At 48.3% G+C, this 26,930-nt stretch overlaps 1 protein-coding gene across 4 annotated transcripts in view; it reads left to right on the forward strand.

Annotated features, from left to right (window-relative positions):
- Positions 1-26,930, forward strand: part of ARHGAP22 (Rho GTPase activating protein 22) — a 181,693-nt gene that overhangs the window by 12,102 nt on the left and 142,661 nt on the right. For 2 of the 4 annotated variants that reach the window (XM_018042512.1, XM_018042514.1), the window contains exon 1: positions 22,432-22,817. The exons of the other annotated variants lie outside the window; for them this stretch is intronic. In XM_018042512.1, coding sequence (XP_017898001.1) covers positions 22,784-22,817 — 34 coding nt within the window. In that variant the 5' untranslated portion in view covers positions 22,432-22,783. Of the gene's footprint in view, positions 1-22,431; positions 22,818-26,930 lie in introns of those variants that run through there. 4 annotated transcript variants of the gene reach the window in all.

Below are 26,930 nucleotides of genomic sequence, written 5' to 3' on the forward strand. Positions count from 1 at the left end.
GTATTATCTGACCACAGCTTGTCAGCTTCGTATAAAAGGAGCAGCAATGCTATTCTCAGGAAGGCTTTGGAAAGGACAGGAAAGTTGTCCAACACAGGGGACACATTCCCCCCCATCCCTGGTCTTTCTAAGTCAGCCCTGTCTCTTCTCCCTCTCCCTGTTGATCTCTATCTGTCTGCCTGTCTTTCTCTGACCCTCCTTTTTCTCTCTCTCACCTGGATACATTCTAGAGGAAATTGTTGGGGAACTTGAGCTTGCTTTTAACCGAAATTTTCAGAAAATTCGGGCAAACAGAAGATTCTTCAGGGTTAAATTGGGCTGCTGTATTTCACTTAATCGTTTTGCCCATAATTATGTCAGGTTGTGGACCTACTGGGCAGCAGGAAGCCGGAGGCTGGCTTCTACACAAGTCTTGGCCTTTCACCTGGGGGACCCTGTGCTAAAACTCTCACCCAGGCACGGGCATCACCCTTAAATCTACCTCTTGTGACCTATCCCTGTGCCGCGGTCTTGCTTGGTCAGACCAGCTGCAGTCTCTTCGCTTCCAATGTCCCAAATATCTGCTCGCTGAGCTGCCTGGTTCTCTCTCAAGGACTGGTGACTTCTTTTAGCTGACCTTCCATGAATGGCCACTGGGCATCTGAATCACAGTGGGAAGCAAGATGATGGCCTCTGCTCATACCAGGCCAGAGAGTCCACAGTGAAGAAGGCAGGCCTGAATCTAGCCATTCCTACAGGCCCCCACTTCCCAGGCCCACTGTCTGACCTTCAGGACCAAGGCCAGGGGCAGCTTGGAATGGGCATCCTCCATCACACCCCTTCCCCAGGCCTTTCCCACTCTGTGGCTTTGCAGACTTGTCCTTCCTCTGGAGCATACCATCACCCCTCCCTGCAGTGATACAGGGTTTGGAGGAGACCACAAGAACCCAGGTGGGAAGGCAAGACTATGTCCTGGGAGAACAGGACACTCAGAGAGAGGGGAGCTGAAGTGCTAGGAAGGGGAGTGGTGAGCGATGCAAGGGGAAAGGTAGCTTGATGTCAGTTTGAGAAACTTGGGCTCTTTCTCATGGGAGGTAGGGAGCTATTGAAAGTTGTAAACAGGACTGATCGGAATTGTTTACAGGAAGAATGACATGGCAGCTGGGCATGAATTCAGCTCTCAGCTGGGTTCTTGCAAAGGTCCCCTCACTGGTCTTCCTGAGTCTACCCATGGCCTGTCCGTCTCTTCTCAATATTACAAATGGAACAAGGCATTTAAACCCAATCAGATTAGATCTGTCGTTCACTCAACACACCCCAGTGAATTTCCATGTCACACTTCCGCCTGGCCCAGCGTTACTCACCACATCCTCTCCTACGTAGCCCGTTTGCCTGGCACCAGCAACACCAGCCTCCTTGCTATTCCTCGAACATACCAGCTCTTTGCTGTGTTCTCGCATCTCTCTGGAGCACCCTTCTTCCTCAGATATCCACATGACTCGCAAACTCACTTCTCAGATTTTTACCCAAAAATCACCTTCTCTGGAGGCTTTCACGGACTCCATGCCTGTGTCACGGCGGGGTAGGTCACACCGTGACTGGGTCACAGGTCGCCTGCGCACCACGGTGCTCAAAGGCCCAGGCTAATGGGACAGCCTTTATCTCAAGCGGTGCTGGTGGCCAGACCAGATGGCAGAGAGGGACGTCGAGCTCTAGAAGGCAGCAATGAAATCCTCAGTCTGGAAGTCGCACAGGGCGCCCTCCACTCATAACTCCTCTCTCCGGCTAACCACAAGGGGCCCAGGAAGCACAGTCCAGCTGCACGTGTGGAAGGGAGCACTGGGAGTATTTGGCAAACCACACACCAATGGCTACACAAACTGAATCCCACCCTGACCTTCCTACCCGTCTTCTCTTTGCTCTTCTTCATAGCATCTGTTATTATCTCATAGATTTCTGTGTTTCCACAGTTCATGGGCATGTAGGTTACATAGCATAAAATTCATTCATTCTAAGTGTACAATTAAATACTTTTTGGTAAATTCATAGAGCTATACACCTATCACCATAATCCAGTTCTTAGACATTTCCATGGCACAGAACAATTCCCTCCTGACTATTTGCAGTTAATCCCACTCCCGCCCCCCAGCCTGGGAAACCATTGCTCTGCTTTCTGTCTCTATAAACTTGCCTTTTCTGTGCATTTTATGAAAAGGGGATACTTTGCGGTCTTCTGCATTAGGCTTCTTTCCTTTAGCATCAGGGTTCTGAGGTCCATTCACGTTCTTCTGTGGATCAGCAGTTGTTCCCTTTTAGCTGAAAATACTCCATTGTATGGATGTGTGTATTTTTATCTGTTCACCAGTTGATTTATTATTTTAGGGCATATCCTGAAGGATGTTCCATATGTATATGAAAATCATGTACATCCCACTGTCATTGTGGGGAGTGTCCTACATATATATCAGTTCGGTCTAATTGGTTAATAGTGTTGTCCAGGCCTTCCAGATCATTGCTGATATTCCGTCCAGTTGCTCTGTCGTTCACTGAGATGAGAATGAATGGCGTTGTTGATATTATGACCATCGGTGTAGGGAATTCGCCAACTCTTACTCTTCAACTGTCTGCTCTCATTTTTTTGCTTCCTGTATTTTGAGGCTGTTTTGCTAAGTCTGTGTATGTTATTAATTGTTACAGTTTCCTGATGTATTCAACTTTTACCCTTATAAAATGCTCCTCTTTGTTGTAATGTTTCATTTCGTAAAGTCTATTTTATCTCATGTTATCGCTGGCTCCAGCTATCTCATGGTTCCTGTTGCACAGCATATCTTTTTCCATCCTTTTCCTTTCAACCAGTTTGTATCACTGAATCTACAGTGTATCTCTTAGAGAGAGCATATAATTGGATCTTGCTATTTCATGAAGACAACCTTTGCCCTTTGAATGGGGGTGTTTAGACCACTCGCATTTAATGCAATTACTGATATATTTGAGTTTACATTTTCCATTTTGTGATTTGTTTTCTATTTATCTCCTCTATTTTTGTTCCTCTGCTCCTCGTTTATAATCTTCCTGGTATTAGATTTTTCTAGTATACTACTTCACTTTTTATCGATTTTTTTGGCTATATTTTTGTGCCATTTTCTTAGTGTTTGCTCTAAGGATTGCAATATGCATTTTATCTTAATCTACTTCAGATTAATATTTAATTCCAATAAAATATAAAAACTTTGCTCCAAGATAGTTCTGTTTCCTCTCTCCTGTATTACCTCTATGTATTATAAGCCCCAAAGACACTCTTATAATTATTGCCTTATACACACTTGTCTTTAAAAGATGCCAGGAGAAGAAATGCGAAAAATATGCTTATAGAGTCTTTCATATTAATTCACATATTTATGGTCTCCTGTGTGCTTCATCTCTTCCTTTGGATCCTGCTTACCACCTGCTGTTGCTTCCTTTCAGGCTGAAGAATTCCTTTAGTGTTTCTTATAAGGCAGGTCTGCCAGCATGGAATTCTGTTAGTGATTGTTGATCTGGGAATGTCTTAATTCTGCCTTGGTTTCTGTAGGATAGCTACTGGGATATAAACTTCTAGTTAGCGGCTTTTATTTTTCAGCCCTTTGAATACGGCCTTCTGCTTCCAGCCTCATTGTTTCTGGTGAGAAGTCAGCTGTTAATCATGTTGACGTCCCCCTCCCTGTCATGAGTCATTTTTCTCTTGCTGCTTTCAAGGTTTTTTTCTTTATCTTTCAGCATTGAATTCTAAAGTATTGAGCTATTTATCGCTTTGTATTTAAAACCTGCTTGGGATTTCTAAAGTTGGTCACATGTGAAAGCTGATATTTTTTCATCACATTTGGCGAGTTTTCAGCCACTACTCTTTGCAAATGACTTTTCTACTCCCCTCTTTTGTCTGCCTCTAGAACTTGCATTGCATAGACATTGGCATGCTTGCTGGGACTTGACAGATTTCTACACGTCTGTTCTTTTTCCTGTCTGTGTTTCTCTATATTCTCCAGACAGCTCTGTAGTTCTGTCCTAATGTTCTCGTATTCTTCCTTCCTTCAGATCTGTTGAGCCCGTTTAGTGAATTTTTCATTTCGGTTATTGGACTTTCAACTCAAGAATTTTCATGTGTTTTTTTTTTAATATATTTTCTATCTCATTGAGATTCCCAATATGCTGATTCATTGTTATTGTGCATCCTTTCAGTTCTTTAAACATGTTTCCTTTAGTTCTTTAAATGTATTTACATAGATATTTTTTGAAGTATTTCTATTCTGAATACAAAAATCTGGGAATATTCAGAGAGTTTCTGTTGCTTCTTTCCTAAGTATGGGTCACACTTTCCTTTTCCTTTGTACATCTCATAACTTTTTAATTAAAAACTGAGCATTTGGTAACGTATTGTAGGAACTCAGAATGATAATTTATCCATCTAAACATTGTTGTTGAATTGTTTGGTAACTTGCCTGGGATAAGTCTGTTAAATCTGTCTCCGCCCACAATATGTACTCACTAATATCTCTGGTTTTATTTGTGTTTTATTCTCCCTTTTATTTTTACACTTGGCTTCCTAGAAGGGTCACCCCTGTTTCTGTGTAATTCAGTAGTCAGCCAATGATTAGACAGATACTGTATGCAAACACTAAGCCAGCAGAGCTCCCATCCTCTGCTAACAGATATGCAGGAGGCAGGGAGATGCTGTCAGAGTTCAGATTGCTTTCAAGTCTTCACGTTTGCGCTGGACTCGTCACGTGACCTCTGCACATGCCCACAGTCTTGGGGTTGGCAGGAGGATATGGGTGCCCTAAGCCCTCTCTGGTCGCAGCTGTGCACACATGCAGCCTAATGGCCGCAGCAATGACTGCAAACCCAGGCACAGTCTTAGCTCTCCCCGTTCACTTGCTGCCAAGATTGTCTATTCCAGTGACAGTGCCTCTGGGTGTGGGCATTGCCCACGGCTCAGAATTGGATGAGCTGCTTTCGGCTTCATCAGCAGAGTTGCAGGTCCCCATGGTGTGTCCCACCCTGGCAGAAACTCTGTTGAGGACTGAGCTGGGGAAAGTGGGATAGAAGCACCCCTCGGTAAGAACTCCACAGGCTCTCACTGTTCTTATCTAAAGTAGAGCAATCTTCCAAGCATAAGTGATTTTCAGATTGCTGCATTCCTTCGGTCAGTTTCAGAGTATGGAAATGGTTCGTCAGTTTTGTCCAGACTCACAGTTGCATTTGGAGAAGAGGATTTGCTGACCTCATCATTCAGACATAGTTGGAAGCCCCGCCTCTGCTTACTTATTTCATCTCTGGTCTGTCTCCCCTCTCCCATCAAGATACAGGCTCTATTGCCGCTACCCCTCTGGTTACTCTTCAAGCACACTTAGAGTAGGGAGGGAAAGTAAGGTTAATATTAGAGCTGTTTTCACAGTGCCTAGAATGATGTCTGACACAGTATATGCTTAGTAACTGTTGAATGAATGAGCACATAGCAGGGAGAGAAGATGAATGGAGGTCAGGTGGCCTGCTTGAGGATCCAAGTCAGTAACTATGAAAGGGACAGTGGGCTCAAGAGATGATGGAGAAAAAAGACGGACAAGAAAAGTGCTAGACGGGGATGGCATTGTGGATGTCTATGCAGCTGGTTTTGGTGTTGCAAAATACTTCTGCAGAATTCCAGCCCTTTGTCACAGAGCTAAACACATACGTGGCCCAGGAGTCAGAGCAACTAAGAGGAAGGTGGGACGATGGCAGGTCCAGCTGCTGCTTCCTCCCAATGAGGTGAGCCAGCTTATCAGCAACAGTGCCCATGGGCTACAGAATGGCTGATGCTTCCTTTTCAGCCTCTCGGATCCCCCAGGAATCTCCCTGAAGCCCAGCCTGTAGGAAACATACAAGAAAGGGAACCCTGGAACATGTCCCTCAGTCTTGCCAGGTTGCATTAGAAAGCCATCATGGGTTCTTATTCTCTGGTTTTGAATATGGGAAGCCAATGAAAGGTGTGAAGCCATGCTAAGATTCTAGCAGGATGACCCTGGGAAGGGAAGTGATGAGCAGGGGAGAAGAGGCCAAGGCAGGGAGACATTTCAGCAGTTCTGGGAGGGGCTGACGAGATGCTGGGCCAACAGTGACGGTGGTGACAAAACAGCCTAAGAAGGTGAGCTGCACGGAGCTGGGGGTCTGGCTCCTGTGGAAGCTGGGGGGCGGGGGCGGGGGGAGGAAGGAGCAAAGCCAAGGCCTAACCTTCTGGCTTGGGCATCTGGGAGGGAGGAGGCGCCACTCTTGGGAGGGGACAGAAGAAGGGACAGGTATGGGGAGGGCTGCTTGGTGCCACGCCTGACTGGCCCTTCTAGCATTCTCTGTCCCTTACTGTCCCATCTCATCATGTATGCATCCGTCCATCAGGTGTGCCCTGTGGGCTGCTCTGGACAATGCCTCTGAGTGAAGAGAGACAGCTTCCCCCCAGCTTCATGCAGGCAATGACCCATGGTACCTGCCCTGCACCCAGTACCATGCACACCACACTGGAGCCTCTCTATCCACAGGCAACTGGACAGCATTCAACCAAAGGTCTGGTTGGTTTCTGAAGTGATCAGGTTCCTGGAGACTGATCTGGTAGGGATGGTGGCACTGTGTACACAGAGGGCAGCTTCTCTGACTGTCCCCCCACCCACTCTGGCCCTTCATGCCAGAGGAACTCTCAGAATTAAGCTAAAGCTCCAGTCACCCTGATGCTGTGACCACATCTGTCTGCCCCAAGGACTTGGGCACAGGTGGTTTATTTGGAAGATGATGCCAGGAAGCAGGAATGAGGGGATGGGGGTGAGACACGGAATGAGGGAGGGCCTGTCTGAAGGACATTATCAAGGTCGTGCCATCAGCAACGGACCAACTTTTGCAGGAGCCCTAGGAAGAGTGTGGAATGCCTCTCACTCCCAGTGAGGAGGAAGGGCCATTGTGATTAGTGTGCTCAAGCTCCAGAACAAGGGGTGGCAGGCCGGGCAGCTAAAACAACAGCAGCTGATTTTCTCACGATTCTGGAGGATTAAAGTCTGCGATCAAGGCTTCGGCAGGTCTGGTTTCTTCCAAGGCCTCTCTCCTTGGCTGTTAGATGGCCACCTCCTCCCGTGTTTTCACATGGCGTTTCTCTGTGCACATTCGTGTCCTGATCTCTTCTGAGCACTCTAGTGATGGTTGGAATAGGACCCCTGTTAATGACTCATTTGTAACTCAGTCACCCCTTTAAAGACCTCATGTCCAAGTACAGTCACACTGAGGTGCTGCGGGTCAGGACTTCAGCATATACATGTGGGGTGGGGGACACAGTTCAGCCCACGACAGCAGAGAAGAACCCTCTTGCTTTCCTGGACTCTGAGCTGAGGCATCTGTGCCCCAGGAACAGGGAGGCTGAGGAGAGGCTGGGCAGAGCCCTCAGCCAGTATCTAGAGGGAAACTGCCAGACACCCTGCCTCTTGGAGCCAAGTGGAAGCCCACGCTTACCACCCCCAGCAACAGAACCAAACAGAGGCTGAGTCAGGGGCTTCCTTAGGGAAGCAGCTTCTTACGCTGATTTCTGTTCCTGCACATTTGGGAGAAATGACTCGACCCTGAGAGTGATTGCAAAATGGCAAACCGCACAGGGGCTCAGGGCTCTCTTGCCCTCCCCTGGGTCTTGTTTACCACTGCCCCAGCTCTGTGGGGGTGGAACAGCGCTCCCTGTTGGTCAGATGAGGAAGCTGAGATTCAGGAAATCTGGTGACTCCCAAGGGCACAGCGCTACTGTGCAGGAGAGGCAGGGCTCAGCCCAGATCCGAGCTGGCCCCGCTGCCACTCACGTGAAGCTGAGCCTCTGCAGCCTTTGCCACGGCCATCAGGTCCCCTCCCGCATCTGCAGCGTGTGTCCCTCAGCTTCCTAAGTGTGACCGGGTTAGTGGTGCAGACGGACTTCTCTCAGCATGTTCAATGGTTGGCAGGTAAGACTGCCGGCCAGTTGCCATCGCCGCATCCTGGTGGCCTGAGTAGAGGGTGAAGACTAATATGGAGACAGAGGTGCTCATAGCATTGACTTTCTCTGATGCCTTCCCTGAATACCAGCTAAGAGTCTGTGCATCCCAAAGACCAGCTCAGCCTAGTGTTCAGCTGGTTAAGTGTTTTCATTCTTTTCTGATGACTCAGTAATATTCCAGTGTGTGTGTGTGTGTGTGTGTGTGTGTGTGTGCATGCGCGCCACGTCTTTTTTATCCATTCATGTGTCATCCATTCAAATGCCATCTGTTGGTGGACGTTTAAGTTGCTTCCATGACTGGCTATGGTAAATAGTACATTAAAATGAGTACAACATTGTAAATCACTATACTTAAAATAGCATTTTGTTCCCCTTCTCTGCCTTCCAACATAAGAAACCATTTCTCTCCTCTACCCAGACAGCTTCTTACCCCTCCTCTTCTTAGCCCGGTGTCATGATCCAGTCCTTGTTAACTGTCCAGTGAATGGGGAAAGTCAACCCTCCCACCCTGACACTGGCATCATTTTGCCAGTTCTGCAAAGACAAGTATAGTCTTTAAAGAAAGCCAGAAAGCCAGACCTAGGTGTAAAATCTTGATTGCACCAATTACTCGCTCCATGATCTTACTCCAATGACATAACCTCTCCACTTGGGTTCCTCACTATAAAGGGGAGATGATGATGGGCCACTAATCTAATGGGAGGGGCTAAAGCAAGCTGTTCTCTGAAATCTTTCATGTGGATCACAGGCCTCTGGGAGGTGAATCAGGATTATCTAGGGATGGGGAGGTGGGGGATGCAGGAAAAGTTGTTTGAAAAAGAATAGTCATTATGCAGCAGCTATTAAAATGTAAAGACCCAGGTTTCTGGTTTTACCTTTGCTATGTAGAAAGCTTAGACATAATCACTCCCACTCTTACAGCAAGGAGGAAACTGAATGAACTTAAAATCAGTGACTCCTTCTCCCCATCAGAGAACTGAAGTTACAGAGCAAACCACTGCCCAAGTCTAGAGTCACAGGGGAGTTCAGAAAATAACAGCCAAGATATGGCGGCAATCTGGGGATTACCAGTTAGATAATTTAAAGTAACTATGATTAGTATGTTAAGGGTGCTAATAGAAGAGGTAGTCACCATGTAAGAACAGATGACTAATCTAAGCAGAGAGATGGAAATTCTAAGAAAGAATACAAAAGAAACTCTGTAAATAAAAATGACTGCAACAGAAATGAAGAATGCTTTTGATGGGCTCACCAGTGGAGTGGACACCGCTAAGGAAATAATTAGTGGATTTGAAAATTTGTCAATAGAAAACTGAATGCAAAGGAAAAAAAAGAATTAAAAAAGCAGACAGAATATCCAAGATTGGTGAAATAATTTCAAAATGGGATAATTTCAAGATGAGGGCCATCTAATATTACACACCCTGGCAGGCGGGGTCGAGACACCAGCTTAACCCCTGGTAGCCGGTGATGTGGTACCCGTAACATATCGCCTCTGAGCCTCACTTTCCTCTTAAGACAGGATTGGCAAGCCGCCTTTGGTTGGTGCTGTGTGTGAACAGTGGTGATGGGGCCAGGTACCAGGCGGGTGGTCAGAAAAGAGTAACTGCTGGAATAATAGTGACGGTAGCAACGATAGTAAGGGAAATGTTGCCCCCGGGCACGGGGTGCTCCTTGCCATGGCAGGGCCTCTTCTAAGGCTGTATGCATACAGGGCTGAGCAGGCAGGCCCGTCCTCAGCAGAAGTGCCTGGTCAGACACCTGTGGACCCTTGACACCTGATTCATATGCCCACTGCAAAGAAGAGAATGGGCCCCATGTTAGCTGCCATGGTGCCATCTCTGGCCATTGTCCACCTTTCTCTGAGCTCCAGAGTTCTGTGTCCAAGCCTTGGGGCTGATTCTCCAGACAACTCACAGTGCAGAACAAGAACATCAAGCCTGGACAGTGCTTTTCTCAAAAGACAAAGGTGGCCCTTCTTCCAGGCTGAGCCAGCTGCAAGATCAGACTTGTTAAGCAGAGCATACACCTATGGCTTATTAAGCAGCACACCCCTCCCCACGCTTCTTTAGCCAGGTACACATAATAGGGCCTAAAATGCCCAGCTCCGCCTATTGGCCCTCATAGTCTGTGCCCAGAGTTATCAGGCTGGGATCTTCCTAAATCCCTTGGATATCAGTGGAGACTGAAATTCAAAATTGCAATTTAGAAAGAGGAGCAAGATGCTGTGGACACAAGCTGGAGCTACCCTTCACTGCCTTACCCAGGGACAGAACAGGACACTGCATGGTCCCGTTCCTTGCCCGCTCTCAAACTCAGTCCTGAGCCTGGGATGGGATGCAACAGGCCCTGCATTTACTACTTGTTCTTGCCTAATTTCCCTGGCTAAAACCTCTAGTATAATGTAGGCTAGTAAGAGAAGTTTTTTTAAAAATCTGTTACCTACTTCGTGGCCTAGCATTTGTCTACCCAAGGGTGTGTTCCCAGGGCCCCGAGATGAATATGTTCAGGTACTGCTGTTGGGTGGCGTGTCCTATATTGTATATTAGATCTAGTTCGTCTATAGTGCTGTTCAAATTCTCTGTTTCTTTGTTGATATTCTGTCCATTCTTGGAAGTAGAATATTGAAGTTTCCAATTACCATTGTTGCAGCGTCCATTTCTCCCTTGAATCTGTTTTTGCTTCATGGACTTTGATGCTCTATTGTTAGGCAAATATATGTTTGTAATTGTTACATCTTGATGGTTTTGACCCTTTTATTAATAATATTGTCCTTTTTTCTCTCTCATAATACTTTTTGGTCTTAAAGTCTGTTTTAATTTAAATATAGTCATACAGCTCTCTTTTGGTTACTGTTCTCATGGAATATCTTTTTAAATCCCTTCAGTTTCAACTTGTTTGTGTCTTTAAAACTAAAGTAACACTCTTTAGAGAGAACACTGTTGGATTTTCTTCCTTTTATTTGGAGAGTTTAATTCATTTACATTTAATGTAATTACTGATAACAAAGGACTTACTGCTAGTATTTTGCTATTTTTTTCCTATGTGTCATCTTTTACAGTCCTCACCTCCTCGATTACTGACTTCTCTTTTGTTAAATGTATAACGTCTGTCATATTCTTTTAATCATCTTGTTCTTTCCTTTACTGTATATTTTGGGGGTTATTTTCTTAGTTGTCACCTTGGGGATTACATCTTAATGTATGTTCATCTAGTTTGGATTAATACAAACAGTATACAGAAACTTTTATTATTTTTTCATTGGAGTATAGTTGATGAACAATATTATGTACGTTGCTCCTGTTCACTTGTATGTCGTGTCTGGCTCTTTGTGGCCGCGTGGACTGCAGTGTGCCAGGCACCCCGTCCTCCAGCATCTCCCACGGTTTGCTCAAATTCTCGTCCATTGAGTTGGTGATGCTCATACAACTTATTATATAAGTTAAAGGCATGCAATACAGTCATTCACAATTTTGAAAGGTTATTCTCTATTGACAGTTATGAAATGTTGGCTGTATTCCCCGTGTTGTACAATGTATTCTTGAGCCTGTCTTACATCAAAGCCTGTCTTACATCATACCCCCACTCCTATTTTGCCCCTCCCCTCCCCCTACTGGTAACCACTAGTTTATCCTCTGTATCTGTGAGTCTGCTTCTTTTTATTATACTTGCTAGTTCGCTGTATTTTTTTAGATTCCACATGTAAGTGATATCATACAGTATTTGTCTTTCTCTGTCTGACATATTTCGCATAGCGCAATGCCCTGCAAATCCATCCATGCTGTTGCAGATGGCAAAATTGTATTCTTTTTTATGGCTGAGTAGTATTCAATTGTATCTATACACCACATCTTCACATTCATCTGTTGAGCAAAAGCTTTGTCTTCTTCATCATCATTCCCTACAGCTTTATATATTGTGTGCTCATCAATCAACACAGGTTCATCGTTTTTATGATGTTATTTTTTAAATCAGATGAGAGAAAAAGAGAAGTTGCAAAGAAAAATGCACTGATTCTCCCAAGTATTTCCTATACCGTTACTTTTACTGGTGTTCTTTATCTCCATGTGGCTCTGAATCAGTGTCTAATATCTTTTCATTTCAGCCTGAAGGACTCCTTTTAACATTTCTTATAGGGCAGGTCTGCTAGCAATTAACTGTCTCAATTTTTGTTTATCTGAGAATCTGTTAAGTGCTCTTTCACGTTGAAGAACAGTTTTGCCAACTGTTGAATTTGGGGTGACAGTTTTTCACGGAGCCCTTTGAATACGCTGTTGTGCTGCAGGCAAAATCGAGGCAGCGTGTGTGCACCAGCCCCTCAGCAGGTCAGAGGTGCATACCTCTCGATTTGAAACAGATGAGAATGGAGCCAAGGTTGGGAGGAAAGAAGTGTTTGCCAGACTGGGAGGGCCTCATCCAGCAGTGCCTTTGGGGTGAGCTGCGAGTGCTCTCAGTCCTGGAGACATGACAATAGGCTGTAGAAGACTAGAGTCGTGGTCTGGAAGGATGGCCTGCGGTTTCCAATCTGAGACATCCAGTGATTAGCTCGGTGGCGTAACTGGGGAAATAAGGAAGAAAACGCCATCCGTGAGAGAACAGACAATTGGGAGATCATGTCATCTGGCTGAGTTAGGAAAACCAGGAAGTGAGAGAGGAGAGGCGTGTGAAAGCAGGCTGAGGCTTGATGTGGTCGTCAGTTAGAATTCCGTGTGTTGCAAGTCACAGGAAGACAGCCTAAGCCAGCTACAGCCAGAAAAGGGAATTTATCCAAAATGTATCAGAGATGTACAAAGTCCTTCGCAAGCTGGAGAACCAGGCTTGGAAAAGAGCCCAAAATGACGGGGGCTCCAGGGAGCATAGGAATGAGATGCGTCTTCCCGAAGGGGTGGCGTGGTGGGGACATCTCACCTTGTTAGAAGGCACCAGGCTCACAGCAGGACGTCGTCACTGCTCCCCGTCCCTCAGTCTTTTCATAACATGCTCGAGATCAGACCAGACCCAGGCAGGACCATCTGACGGGCTGAGCCTACATCACACGGGCACAGCCAGCTGCCTACAGGGTCGGAGCAGACCAAAGCGGGAGGTGGGGGTGGGGCAGGCGAGAGGGAGTCAGTCCAAAACAGGAAGGCCTGACTGTGTTTGTCGGCTTAGAGAAGAGAACCAACGAGAGGAAGAGGGATTAAAGATACAAAAGGAGGGGAGATGTTTGGAGGAGCAGAGGAAGGTTGTGTGCCCAGGGGGAGGGGCTGGTCAAGCGCAGGAGCAATCTGGACTTTGTGGAAGGATGTGAGCTGGGAGAGAAGGTGCCTGGGAAATTTCCATCCTTTCCGTCTGCTCCAGTCCCTGCCATTCCCCAGCGAGCAGGTGTTCTCACGAGGGAGAAGACTTGTTTCTCAATAATGCAAAGCTGACTCGAGTAGTGACTCATCATGTTCTTTGGGGGAGGGGAAGTCATTTCAGACCTACTTCCTTGTTGGGCCTGGGTAAGGACAGAGGCTGCCACTGAAACCTGGGCTGGCTGATGCTGGCGGGAAGCCCGCCTCTAGGGTCCCCCATCCTCTGCTGGAGGGGAAGGGTGACAGCTCCTCGGAGCCTCAGTACATGTTCCCAGGACCCAGAAACCCACCAACGAAGTATCATTTCCCTCTTTCCTCTCAGCCTCTGACTACCAGAAGCAGGAACTCAGCAGGGGGACCCTGCCTGGCCCAAAGTGTCGGGCCCAGGGGGCTGCGGGCCCTCCTGCCACTTCCTACAGGGCCCCTGGGGGACTCCACCTGCTCCCGGCAGGGCCGGTCCCACTGTTGGCCCTGCACAGCCTCTAGTGGAAGCTTCTTCCCTTCCGAGGAAACCACAGTGAGATGTCGCAGCCGAATAAAACTTTATCTGAGAGCCAACTAGCTAAATGGAGCAGAGAGTCTTAGGTGAGTAGAATCAGTTTTAACCCAGTTTTTACAGAGGCCTAAAAATGAGCCCTGCCAGGTTCATAGGACCCCATCAGGTACACACAGCTGAGCTACTCAGCAGACTCTTCAAGAAAAGACTTGCTCCCCCAGCTGCAAGGAGTGGGGTCAGCTGACACCGCCAGCTGTTGACTCTTTTAAGGTCAACCTCAGGTTTTGAGCCAACTTCATGTTCTTCTTGGGTGGCTCCCAGCCAACGACTCCACAAAGGCAGTGGTAGCCAAGGTCACCCTGCTTTTTGAGAAGGCCCCCAGCCAGTGACGGCAGCACATGGGTGGAACCACCTCCACCCAAGGCTAGCCCCTCTTCTGGGCCATCTGCCTCAGAGCCCCAGGTGGGCTGGCAGAAACTGCCATGGCTCAGACCCGCCTCTCCCTCCCCACTCCTGCCCCCTCCCCTTCGCTGAACAAGTGTTCATCCCTCATAAAACTCTCAGCCCTGCATCTGCCGCTGGAGAACCCGGCCAGGGTGCCACTCCCGCATCCTCTCGGCACTAAGCCCCCCTGCACATCAGCTGTCTGGCCTCCAGCTGCTACAAAGAGAAAGGTGATGGGTGACCAGTGGTACAGTGGAGGTTCAAACCAAAGGTTATGTTCTCTGAACCAGCTCATTTAGTTACCCTTAAGCCACCTTTCCCCCTAATCCAGGGCTGCAGGACTCAAGCAAACATCCCCAAGGCTACGGGTCGCAAGTAAAGCCTTTCCAAGCAAAGCCTCTGTATTCTGGTCTGAATGCTCTTACTGGCCCAGTGTATCTGGTGATTTTCCAGTGCTCAACCCTGGATTCTGCCTTTGTCCTTCTGACTTTCTGCCCAGGATCCCAGGATACCAAAGACTCAGAAAAGTAAGAGTCCAGGGCTCTAGACCCGTTCTGATGGGCCTGGGCTGCGTATGACAGTGTGTGTACCATAGACTGTAGTGAGTGGACAAGACTGAAATTAAAAGCCAAGCTGCACATCTGGAGGAGGCGTTGAGCCAAAGGACAGAGACGGACTTCAGGCCAAAGGCAACAGGACTAAGGTCAGGAACAGCGGGCCAAGAGAGGGGCCCTGCCCTCCTCCCTTGGGGACACAGCAACTTGCGGTACCCAAGTGCCCAAACGTGAAGCTAAGGCCAGCAAGTTAAGGCCGCCACTGTAGAAGGTTCACCTCAGATGAATCCCTCACGATTTTGTGATTTAAAAATCTAGGAAAAAAAATCTACAAAGAATATCTCAAAGACCGCATACTACAAGCTTTATTTCTAGTTTACATTTAAATTCTAGATTATAATATTTAAATTATGGGTTAATTTTTAAATTATGGGTCATTGTTGTTCAGTTGCTCAGTCGTGTCTGACCCCTTGCAACCCCATGGACTGCAACACGCCAGGCTTTCCTGTCCACCACCAACTCCTGGAGCTTGCTCAAACTCATGTCCATCGAGTTGGTGATGCCATGGTCCAACCATCTCAATCTCTGTCATCCCCTTCTCCTCCTGCCCTCAATCTTTCCCAGCATCAGGGTCTTTTCAAATGAGTCAGCTCTTCACATCAGGTGGCCAAAATATTAGAGTTTCAGCTTCAACAGCAGTCCTTCCAATGAACACTCAGGACTGACCTCCTTTAGGACTGACTGGTTTGATCTCCTTGCAGTCCTAGGGACTCTCAAGAGTCTTCTCCAACACCATAGTTCAAATGCAGCAATTCTTCAGTGCTCAGCCTTTTTTGTGGTCTAACTCTTAACCTCCGTACATGACTACTGGAAAAACCATAGCTTTGACTAGACGGACCTTTGTCGGCAAAGTAATGTCTCTGCTTTTTAATTAGCTGTCTAGGTTTGTCATAGCTTTTCTTCCAAGGAGCAAGCATCTTTTAATTTCATGGCTGCAGTCACCATCTGCAGTGATTTTGGAATCCAAGAAAGCAAAGTCTGTCACTGTTTCCACTGTTTCTGCATCTATTTGCCATGAAGTGATGGTACTGGATACCATGATCTTCTTTTTCTAAATGTTGAGTTTTAAGCCAGCTTTTTCACTCTCCTCTTTCACCTCCATCAAGAGGCTCTTTACTTTCTCTTCGTTTTCTGCCTTAAGGGTGGTGTCATCTGCATTTCTGAGGTTATTGATATTTCCCCCAGCAATCTTGATTCCAGCTTGTAGATTGATTGATTCCAGCATTTCTCATGATGTACTCTGCATATAAGTTAAATAACTAGGGTGACAATATATATACACCCTTGATGTACTCCTTTCCCAATTTGGAACCAGTCTGTTGTTCCATGTCAGGTTCTAACTGTTGCTTCTTGACCTGCATACAGGTTTCTCAGGAGGCAGGTAAGGTGGCCTGGTATTCCCAACTCTTTAAGAATTTTCCACAGTTTGTTGTGATCCACATAGTCAAAGGCTTTAGTGTAGTCAGTGAAGCAGAAATAGATGTTTTTCTGGAATTCTCTTGCCTTTTTTATGATCCAGCAGATGTTGGCAATTTTATGGGTAATAAATATGAGAATTTAAATTTTATATATGTAAATTATGGGTAAGGGCTTAATGGGGTCTCGCAAGAGAACTTTTAGAAGGTTCATGTGGCCTCAGTGGGGGTGATAAGGGAGATATAAGAGGTTCAGAACTCTAGGCATGAGGCTCTGATAGGCAGGTGATATTGAAACAGGGTCCAAAAGGATGCATCAAAATCTAGGCGGTGAAGAAAGACAGGCAGAATGTTTATTTGGTGGGACGGGCAGGTGTAGTAATGAAGAGGACTGACTAAGCGATGGCTCTTCTGAGATGTCTGAGATGGTTCTAGTGACAGTGGGGACAGGGCTCACTCAGTCACTTAGGGACCCAGACTATGGGGCTCTGCCCTCTTTTACATGGAGCTTCCGAGGTGGTCCCAGAAAAGGGAGACACACTTGGAGGAGTGTTGAGGGGAGGAGTTTTGTGGGCCAGACATCTAACTGGCCACAGTTCATCTGCCCGTGAACAGTGACTGGCGCCCAGCCACACCAAACTGCAAGACAGCTGGGAAATCTGGAGCACCTGGGTGTGCCCAGGACAAAGGGGAGAACAGTCTGGGTGGAGAGAAAGCGCCCTCTGCCCACAGTGGGGAGTCGGCAGTGACTGGGGCGTTCAGAGCAAACTTGGTAGAGGATGATCAGAGCTGTGCTGCTGCTGCTGAGTCGCTTCAGTCGCCAAATGTCTAACAACTGGCTCTCCGGAAGGAAAAGAAATGTAAGCCCTGATTTTGTCAAACAGTAATCAATATTGAGGCTGCAAAGAACAAAGAACTTTATTTGGGGATCTTATGAATTGCAGTTTGAGCAACACATATTCCAAAGAGTATTTCAGGGAAGAGCAAAAACAGGAGCTTATAACGGCAAAGGCCATGAAGCTATGTTCTGACACTGAAAAAGAAATATTTATCCCTGAGAAATAGGCTGTCGTGGACCATAAGAGGGTAAGGGTCTGGCATGTGTCTCGAGTTTCTAGCAGGTGTTCTGGATGTCTTCCTTAGAACAATATGTAGCATTTGCTGATTTTCTTGGCGTAAATACTCCCACCACCATTAGCTTCTAACTACCAGCATACCGTCATGATCGTCATGATCGGTGAACAGGGAATTGGGAAGAGATGTGTAGTAGCAGCTCAGTATGCAGTTGAATTAGAATTCTTCAGAGAAACAGAACCATATGCGTAATACATACATACCTCAAGGACATATGACGTGTTTGATTAGATGTATATACAGTGGCCTTCCTCAACTTACAATGGTGTTATGTCCCAGTAAACCCATCGTTAAGTAAAAAAATGCATTCAATACACCTAACCCACCAAATATCATGGCTAAGCCTAGCCTATCTTATACATGCCCAGAACATTTAGATTAGCCTACAGTTGGGCAAAAATCATCTAATACAAATTCTGTTTTAGAATAAATAGTTGCATAGCTCATGTAATTTATTGAATACTGTACTGAAAGTGAAAAAACAGAATGGTTATATGGGTCTAGAATGCCTGCAAGTGTATCTATTCTAAGTTCCTGGCCATGATCACCTGGCCGACTGGGAGCTGCAGGTCCACTGCCCAGCATCGTGAGAGAGTACCATCTGGTGTGTGGTTAGCCCAGGAAAAGATGAAATTCAAAAATCTGAAGTACCGTTTTCTACTGAAAGCATATTGCTTTCACACTATCACAAAATCTAAAAATCGTAAGTTGAACCATCATAAGTCAGGGACTGTCTGTATATATCAAGAGATTTGTAACGAGGAATTGGCCCACACAGTTATGGAGGCTGAGTTCCAAGATCTGTTGCTGGCAAGCTGGAGACACAGGAGACCCGAGGTAGTTCTAGTTCGAAGGCAGGAAAATACCAGTGATGCAGCTCGAGGTCTTCAGGCCAGATTTCCCTTCTACTCATGGGAGAGTCAGCCTTTCTTTTCTTCTTGAGGCCCCAGCTGACTGGATGAGTCCAGCCACCTCCAAAGGGCAATGTGCTTTATTTCATCTACAGATTCAAATGTTAGTTTTGTCCAGAAACACCTCACAGACACACCCAGAATAATATGTGACAGTCAAGACGACTGGGCCAATAATATGTGGCCCAGTCAAGACGACATAAAAATCAGCCATCACAATAGTCTCTTCACCATACAGATAGGATAGGATAGGATACAGATAGGATAGGGAGAAATAATCCTAAGAAGGGGAGTTGTTCAACAATAGGGAAATGTTGTCAGTAGTTAGAAAGTCATGTCTGTTGAGTAGGTATTACCTTTGTGTTTAAAATAGTTTATTTAATTTAACTTTAATTTATAATACAATTTCTAATGATGTCTGTGTTAAAATTACAAAATTCCTAAAAATTCAACAATCGGCTCTCAGGGCTCTTGGGACCCGCTGGCTGGTCCAGCACATCACTGAGATGGACAGATGTGGTGTGCTAGGGAGACAGAGCTTCAGCCACCTGGCGGCAGAGACTGAGTGTGCCCTCAACTGGGAGTCTGGGGACACTGCGTCCGGTGAGCACCGAGCAGGCCTCTCAGACCCAGGGCTCTCCTATCTATGTGGCGTCTTGGTATAGATTAGAGAAAGGCTTGCCCTTGTCACCATGCCAGAACACACAACTTTGCCAGCAGAGCCCAAACCCAGGCCTGCTCCCCCTTCTGCTGACACTCTTGCGCAGTGTACAGCTTACATAGCGGTGACTGTGGCTCTGCGTGGAATGGGGCTGTCTCACGTTAGGCCTTGAGACAGAGGCCCGTTGCCACTTTCTAACTGAGAGAGTGGTTAACGAATGTGCCCTTCCCTCAGAAGAAGCCTCCCTGTGGCGCGAGCAGGCAAAGACTGTTTCTGGAGGCTTTGGGCTCATGGATATGCAATTATCTAATAAAGCGGTGGTTCTCAACCCTGGCCACACATTAAATCATCAGAGGAGCTTTTACACTTCCCAAAGACGAGTGTCCACGCCAGATGAGTTAAACCAGAACTGATGGGGTGAAACACGGAAACTAGTTTTCAGAAAGCCCCAGTACACAGCTAAGGCTGAGAACCAGTGACTTGGAGCTCTCCTGGCTCCGGGCCAATGATGTTGCTGGGTGATCGTCCCACCAAGAGGTGTGCATTTCTGCCGAAGCCTTCTGGACAGTTCTGCCCTCCCAGTCCTTTCCACTCGCCTTGCAGTGCCCAGAGGTGCCTGACCCAGAGGAGCCCCTTAGAAAACGCAGAAATGATGCAGGACAGGGAACCAGCAAAGGAAGACGCAAGGACCGCTGCCGGGAGGTGCAGCGCTGTAAGGACGTGGGTAAGGGGGCAGTCTCTCTGCCTCTCCTCCTAACTGAGGCCTGTATTTCTCCTTGGCCTCAGCTTACTGCCTGTGTAAGAGTGGAGCGGTCCCTTCAGATCAAAACTTACTCAGGAGGCCCTGCTCTTGTCCTCACCTCACCCCTTCTCCCAGTGGTCTCAGAGGGAACTGGAGGAATCCCAGGGTCCTGCGGTGTAAGGCTTGTAAACTTCAGGAAGGAGAGGGTGCTAAGGTCCCTTCCAGCTGGAACACATGGATCCCTTCATCCAAAGGAGTGTGGTCTGAGGACGGAGAGGAAGGAGCTACCTAGCCCCCGTCCCGCCCCCCGCCACCATCATTCTCTGGCGCAGAATTCAGATTAGCTCTGCCCTTTTCCCAGCTTTGCTTCTGGACTTGAGCTTAGAGCCTCTGTGCTTTTGCCCAATTACAACACAGATCCCCAGAAAAGCAGGCGGGTAAGCTCAGCAGCTAAATATCATCCAGGGAAAGAGCTGCACAGAAAAACTGCCTGGGAGTAGTTTCGTAACCAAAACAAGTGTGAGTGGACCCAAACTAAGCCTTTGGGGCATTTTTCCTGCCTCTGGTTTGGAGGAAGTGGTCCAGGCTGCATTACTCACAGGCTTTCGTGATTGCTCAAGACGTTGTCACTGGCCACGGGACCTCCTTCTGTGACACTGATGTCAACCTGAGACGTTCCAGCCCTGTATCCTTCCCTCTGCTGCTGGATGGCCTCTGTCCCACCCTGATTTGACCCTTTCCTGCCCCAAAGAAACAGGAGGGCAAGTCTGGCGTTCAGTGGTGTTTCTCAGATCTACCCGTCAAGCCAGCATTCCTCATGAGGTTCCTGGCCTGAGTCCTACCTGAGGCTCAGGGCTTGTTGCGCAGGAGGGGCACTGCGCACACAGATACGAGCCGTGAGGAAGTGCGTGTTGGCGCCCCTTCTGGAGGTAGAATCAAGACAGTTTGGGAGACTTGCTTAGAATGATCAGACTTGTATGACCGGAAACACACCCCAGAGAACAGGAAGTGGGAGCACGCAGGAGCAGGGACCGAGCATGCAGATGGTCGTGTGCGGCGTTACAGGAGAGGCCACAGAGGAAGTACTGGCCAGTACCATAAACGGCCTTGGATATCATAGCAAGCTTACGTGTGCTTATTCATCCCTTCTGAGGAGCATCTGAGGGTCAGAGTAAGTGACTAGATGCTGAGTAAGACAGCCCTGTCTCTGGGGATACTCCCTCTCCTTCACCCTGGGGACTTGACTCGCCACATCCTGGTGAGTCCTTAACCTCTCCCATCCTTCCCTCCTCTCCACAGTCCATATCCTGTCCTCTCCCGCATGGACGACTGCAGTGGGCCCCCAGTGGACCCCCCAGCCTCGGGATCCCCTTCCCTTCCAGCTGCTCGGTCCACTGTTTGGGGATCAGTGGATATAGGGGCACTGTGAGCATTAGGGTAGGAGCACGGCCCAGCAAAGCGGAGGGGCCCTGTTCAAAGCCCTCACCATCTACCTACCAAGAGGATATCACACAGTACCCAGGCCCAGAGAACCCAGCCCAAGTGCCTGACAGGGCTCCTGGGGGGGTTTCAGGGGCACAAAGGCTGGTCCTTACCATCCAGCAAATTCACTGAGGGCTCTCAAGCCAGGAGCGTTCACGAGAAATGATTGGCATCAGGGTACTTAGATTGGCACCACAGAAAGGCAGGAGCTATAGAGACAGGGTCGGTTCAGGCCCAGCCCTGACAAGACTGTGTGACTCTGGGCAAGATACATAACATTTCCGTGCCTTATTTTCTCCAACTGAAGAACTGTGACAAAGGCTTCCCTGCCTCAGGGACTCTGAGAATGGAAACAAATACAGAATATAAAGCTCCAACCTCAAGGACACATAGTAGGTGCCTACTAAATGACAACAATTACTGTGATTGCATTTCTTGGGCAAGTTTTAGGATCTTGAGCCTGAACCTTCCCAAAGCCCCACTTCACACTGTTTAGAACTCTGCTAGTATTAAACTGAGACAGGGCAGTTGGCAGAGATTCACTGCTCAGTGAACAGTCTTTAGCAAGATCCAGAATATCCCCTGGAGAAGGAATGGCGACCCACTCCAGTCTTCTTGCCTGAAGAATCCGGTGGACAGAGGAGCCTGGCAGGCTGCACTCCATGAGGTCGCAAAGAGTCAGACATAACTGAAGAGACTTAGCACTAATTACTTACTCTATGTGGGCCCTAACCTAAGTGTTTCACAGGATTCTTACTCCTTTCACCCTATTTAAGTAGGAAAAGAAGTTAACATCTCTAACCCGCTTTGCTGGGTGAGTCCCCTGGGACTCTGAATATGCCAAGGCTGTGCCTCTTTCTAAGACACACCTGTCTTTTCACAGCTGGAACTGTGACTTCATAGACAGCCTCCTAGTCCCTCTTGGCAGGAAGCATGGGCAGAGCAGGTCCCGAGGGACAGACCGCTCCCCCACCCCCGGCCTTCTCAGTGCGTGCAGACCGGGGAGCCAGGGCGGCCAGCGTCCGTGCATTTCCTGCGGCCTCTTGGAATCTCTAGCCGGCGGCGCGCACTTCGACGAGCCCTCCCCACGCAGAGGGCGGATCCGATCCCGGAGCCCGCCCGCCCTCTGGGGCCGTCGGTCCAGCTGGGACCGCGCGCTCCGCCTGGCTCCTCCCGCCCCGCCCTCCCCGCGCCTCCGCCCGGACCGCGCGCCCGCTCCGCTCGCGGATGGGCAGTGCCGCGTGCTCCCTGACCAGGCGGAGGGACAGCCAGGCCGCCCCGCCCGGGCCCAGTGATTGATCAGAAACGGTTACTGAGCCTCTTAATGGTTTGCATGGATGGGAATTAATTATAAGATGGATAAATAATGCATTGAGGTTTACGTTGTCCAAGGCAAGCCGTCGGTCCGGAGCCGGGAGAGGCAGCCGAGGGAGCCTCGCTGGTGACGCCAGCGGCCATGGGGGCCGGAGCGGGGCATGGTGGGCAACTGGGCGAGAGGAAGAGAAAAGGGGAGTGGATGACAGCATGATCAGCCCAGCAATCCCGTCCAAGTGGCGGCAGGAAGATGCTGAGCCCAAAGATCAGGCAAGCCAGGAGGGGTAAGTCCGACTTCCTGCGGCCGATCTGGGCAGTGTGCTGAGTCTGTTGGCAGATGGGTGCGGATACTCGGCTGGCTGCATGCTGCGGTCACATGGGGCGGGCGTTCTGGAGGCATCTTGGTGACAGGCAGCCCCTAATAGGGAGGCTCCTGGGGTCTGTGGGGGTCAGACCTGATACTGTCAGAGGGAGATGGCCAATTTAGTGCCCCGGTGGGTGTGCAGGTTTCAGCCCACATTCCACGTTTTATAGAGTCCCTGGTTGCTCAAAGTGATGAGGTGACAACTTTGGAAAAACTTCATTTATTTATTTATTACTAAAAGGGAAATGCTGAATGCTCAAGATCTACCCTAGTTGTCAAGGCAAAAGTAGTTGTCACTAGGAAAGGCGATGCCCTGACTTCTCCAGACAGCCAGGTCCCACCACAGCTGAGCTGCAGAAATCAACTCCTCAGGCAGGCAGGCAGGGGCTCTGTCCGGGAGAACTCCCAGAAAGCAGCAGGGCCTGGAGTTGCTGGTGTTGGGGGAGCAGATCCAGAGATAAGTAAGGAACGCAGGTGAGCCTTGCAGGGGTGATCCACAGCACTGGGCTAGCACCCCAGCCAGCTTGTGGCCCTGCAGAATGGCCTGGGGCCTCAGGACAGGTCTTGGGGCTCAGAACAGCATCTGCCTGGACAGCAACTTCTTGGCCAGTGCAAGTGTTATTTTAGATGACAGCATCTGTGTTTTAAGAAAAATAGAATGTGTCTTTCCATGTGGCCCGAGTTTGTGGAGGGCTGAGCCTTCCTCGTGAGTAAGGAGCATGAGGAGAGTGGCTTGGAAGTGGGTGGAGCTTCTGCCCAGGGAACTTGGAACTTGCCTCACCCAGTGTTTGCATATTGGAGGCAGGGATCCTCTGGGCTCTCCTGAGCTCACATTAGCACACTGCAGGCATTTGGATGACTTTCCTGGGCAGGCTGGCCCTCTAGAGCATAGTTAGAGCCATCAGGATCCCTCCATGGGATGCTTGGAATGGGCTGTCACCTGTGGGCCCCAGTGGGCAAAGGAGGGCTGTGCATGGCTCTGCTCAGGGATAGGGGTACAGCCCAGTAACAATGCAACAGGTGGGCCAGGCCAGGCCCCCTAAGGAGCTTGGGTCTCCTCTCCCATTCCTGGCATGCTGGCCACACATGGCTATTGCGCATTTGACATGTGATTAATCCAAAGTGAGAAAAATACGCAGAAGATTTTGATGACTTGGGGGAAAAAGAATGTAAAATATCTCAATGATTATTTTACATTGATCACCTGATGAAGTGATAATACTTTGGATATATTGGGTTAAATAAAATATTGATTGGAATTCAGTCCACCTGTTTTTTCTCTTACTTGCTTTTCATGCTGTTCCTAGAACATCTATAATTACATATGTGGCTGACATTATGTTTCTGTTGGATGGGGCTGGTTTAGAAAAAAACCAGTGTTTTGCGAACAGCTCTCAGGAAGCCTGCCTTTGACATCTGTCTTCCTAGAAACATTTGTTCTGGGTCAGTGGTTCTCAACCAGGGGCTCTTTTGCCCTCTGGGGGACATTTGTTGATGTCTGGAGACATTTTGGTTGTTCCAACTAAGGGATGCTACTGGCATCTAGTAGATATAGGCCAGGGATGCTGCTGAGCATCCTGCAATGCAGAGGACAGTTCCCACAACAAAGAATTCTCAGGCTGAGATACCAGATGATATTACCTTGTAGTGTATGTTAAAAGATAGACTTTATGGTGCTATATATCAGATATGTATAAGATAACCGCTCACCCATAAAAAATCAGCTTCCCTGGTGGCTCACCTGGTAAAGAATCCACCTGCAATGTGGGAGACCTGGGTCCAAACCCTGGGTTGGAAAGATCCCATGGAGAAGGGAACAGCTCCAGTATTCTGGTCTGGAGAATTCCATGGATTGTATAGTCCATGGGATCACAAAGAGTCAGACACGACTGAGCAACTTTCACTCACTACCCATAGAAACAGATGATCATAAACCATGACAAGAAGCGTTCTAAGGGCATAAGAGCATATACTATAAATGAGGAACCAAGTGGTGCCTGCGCTGTGAGCTGAAGAATGGTGGGGCTACCTAGGCAAGGATGGTGGAGGGAGGAAGCCACATTGTAGGCAGGGATTGGCAGTGCCAGTGCTGGTTGTGGGGGGAGGGCTGTGCACAGGGTCAACAGGCTGGGGCTGGAGACCAGGTGAAGAGTCAGAGCACACAGGGACATTTCTGGTGGAATACAGACAAAAATTATATATGCATGCTTCTAAGAAATTGGGCTCTGGTATAAGGAAGAACTTCCCTCAAAATTCATCCCCCTTGGCATCTTTTAGGAGTCGGGCAGGCTTCATGTCATAAACCCTGCCAGCCGACAGGATACAAATCACAGCCCCTGAGAGTCACACACTGCCTTGTCCAGGCTGCTCCAGGTGATACATATGCCAGACACGCTTCCAGATTGCACCACTACCTGGTTACAAAGAGTTGATGGAAACGATCTGGGGTCACTTTCTAGAATAGTTAAGAAAACCAGCCCAGGTCAACTGGGCTCAGAAGCCTTGGCTGCTCTGCAACAGGGGCTTCCCAGGAAACCTTCCCCCAGGTTATATTAGCTGTTAACTTCCTGGTAGGTCCCCATCCAGGCCAGCTCTGATACTGCTGCAGAGAGCGCCATCACCCTAAAACGTCCTTGTGTCTCTATCCCAGGGATGAGGAGCTGTCAGGATTGAGAACCTCCCAGGAAAAACCCTACTCTCACTTCGCTGCTTGCTAAGTTGCTTCAGTTATGTCCAGCTCTTTGCAACCCTATGGACTGTAGCCCACCAGGCTCCTCTGTCCATGGGATTCTCCAGGCAGAAACACTGGGGTAGGTTGCCATGCCCTCCTCCAGGGGATCTTCCCGACCCAAGGATTGAACCTGGGTCTCTTATGTCTCCTGCGTTGGCAGGCGGGTTCTTTACCACTAGTACCACCTGGTACTTACCCACATATAAAACTAAGTTTGTTCAATAATTGGAGTTCTGTTTCTAAGAAGTAGTTAGAGGCAGGTGAGGCAGGTGTTGTTCACACACACAGAAGAGGACAGTGATAATTTAAAAAAGTAGGGAGACATCCAAACCAGCAGGAAATGTCTCAAAAAGAGCCTGTAAATTCAAACAGTGTGCTTGCTTTTAAGTACATCACATAATTCAGACTGATTCAGGAAAGTGGTCCAGATCGGTTGGTACCAGCTCACATTGGCCATCAATACCGTGATTCTAGCTTGCCATGGCCTGCTTAGGACCAGCTCAGACTCACCCTAGCTTATCACAGCCTGTGGAAGCCAGACGAGGCCATTTGGATCCAGGTGCGGTTGGCCCTACCTCACTTAGCTCCTGCCTATCTCCTAGGGTCCTGTTCGGGGAGCCTTTCCTGATGCCATGCCTGGCAAGCTCTAACTCCACTGAGATTTGTTGCCATGTTTCCAGAGTGGGAATGGAAGAGATAGTCACCCCACCCCTGCCAGTTTTCCTGGAAGAAAAACAGGATAAACTCACTAAAAATCCATGAATTTATCACAGATATAGTGGAGCAAGTCACAAACGCATATGTTCCGTGACACTGTAAAAATTGCCTTTTATTGTTTTTTAAGATAGATAACAGAAATGCAAGATAGGCACCCTCTCCCTGTGAGTTTTCCAGAGTGAGGGAAGGCAGTGGAGCCCCAGGCTGTAGCCTCATGCCCACCACCAGACTCTGGGAGTGCTGTGCCCTCTGTGCACCCCCACTCACAGAGCCCCCAGGAGGTGGTCAGAACAAAGCTGCAGAATCCTTGCCCCTGATGCTGCCCCAGCTCCCTGGGATTGCTCCCTTTCCTGAAATCCCACTGACACAAGGCCTGCTTCTTCAAAGACTTTTCTGTGCCCATTAGCACTGCCCCGAATAAAGATTCACTGATTTGGTCTTGCCCTGTTTCACAAGGATAAGGTATGGGAGGCAGCCGTGTCACCTGCCTCCCAGAGAGCTCTTGGCTCTGCCTGTCTCACTCAGCCTCCTGTTATTGTCCTCTCCCAGCCGTCATCATTTCTAACCTGTGGCAGCAATACTCTG

Source organism: Capra hircus, chromosome 28, assembly GCF_001704415.2.
Source record: "Capra hircus breed San Clemente chromosome 28, ASM170441v1, whole genome shotgun sequence".
Taxonomy (NCBI): Eukaryota; Metazoa; Chordata; class Mammalia; order Artiodactyla; family Bovidae; genus Capra; species Capra hircus.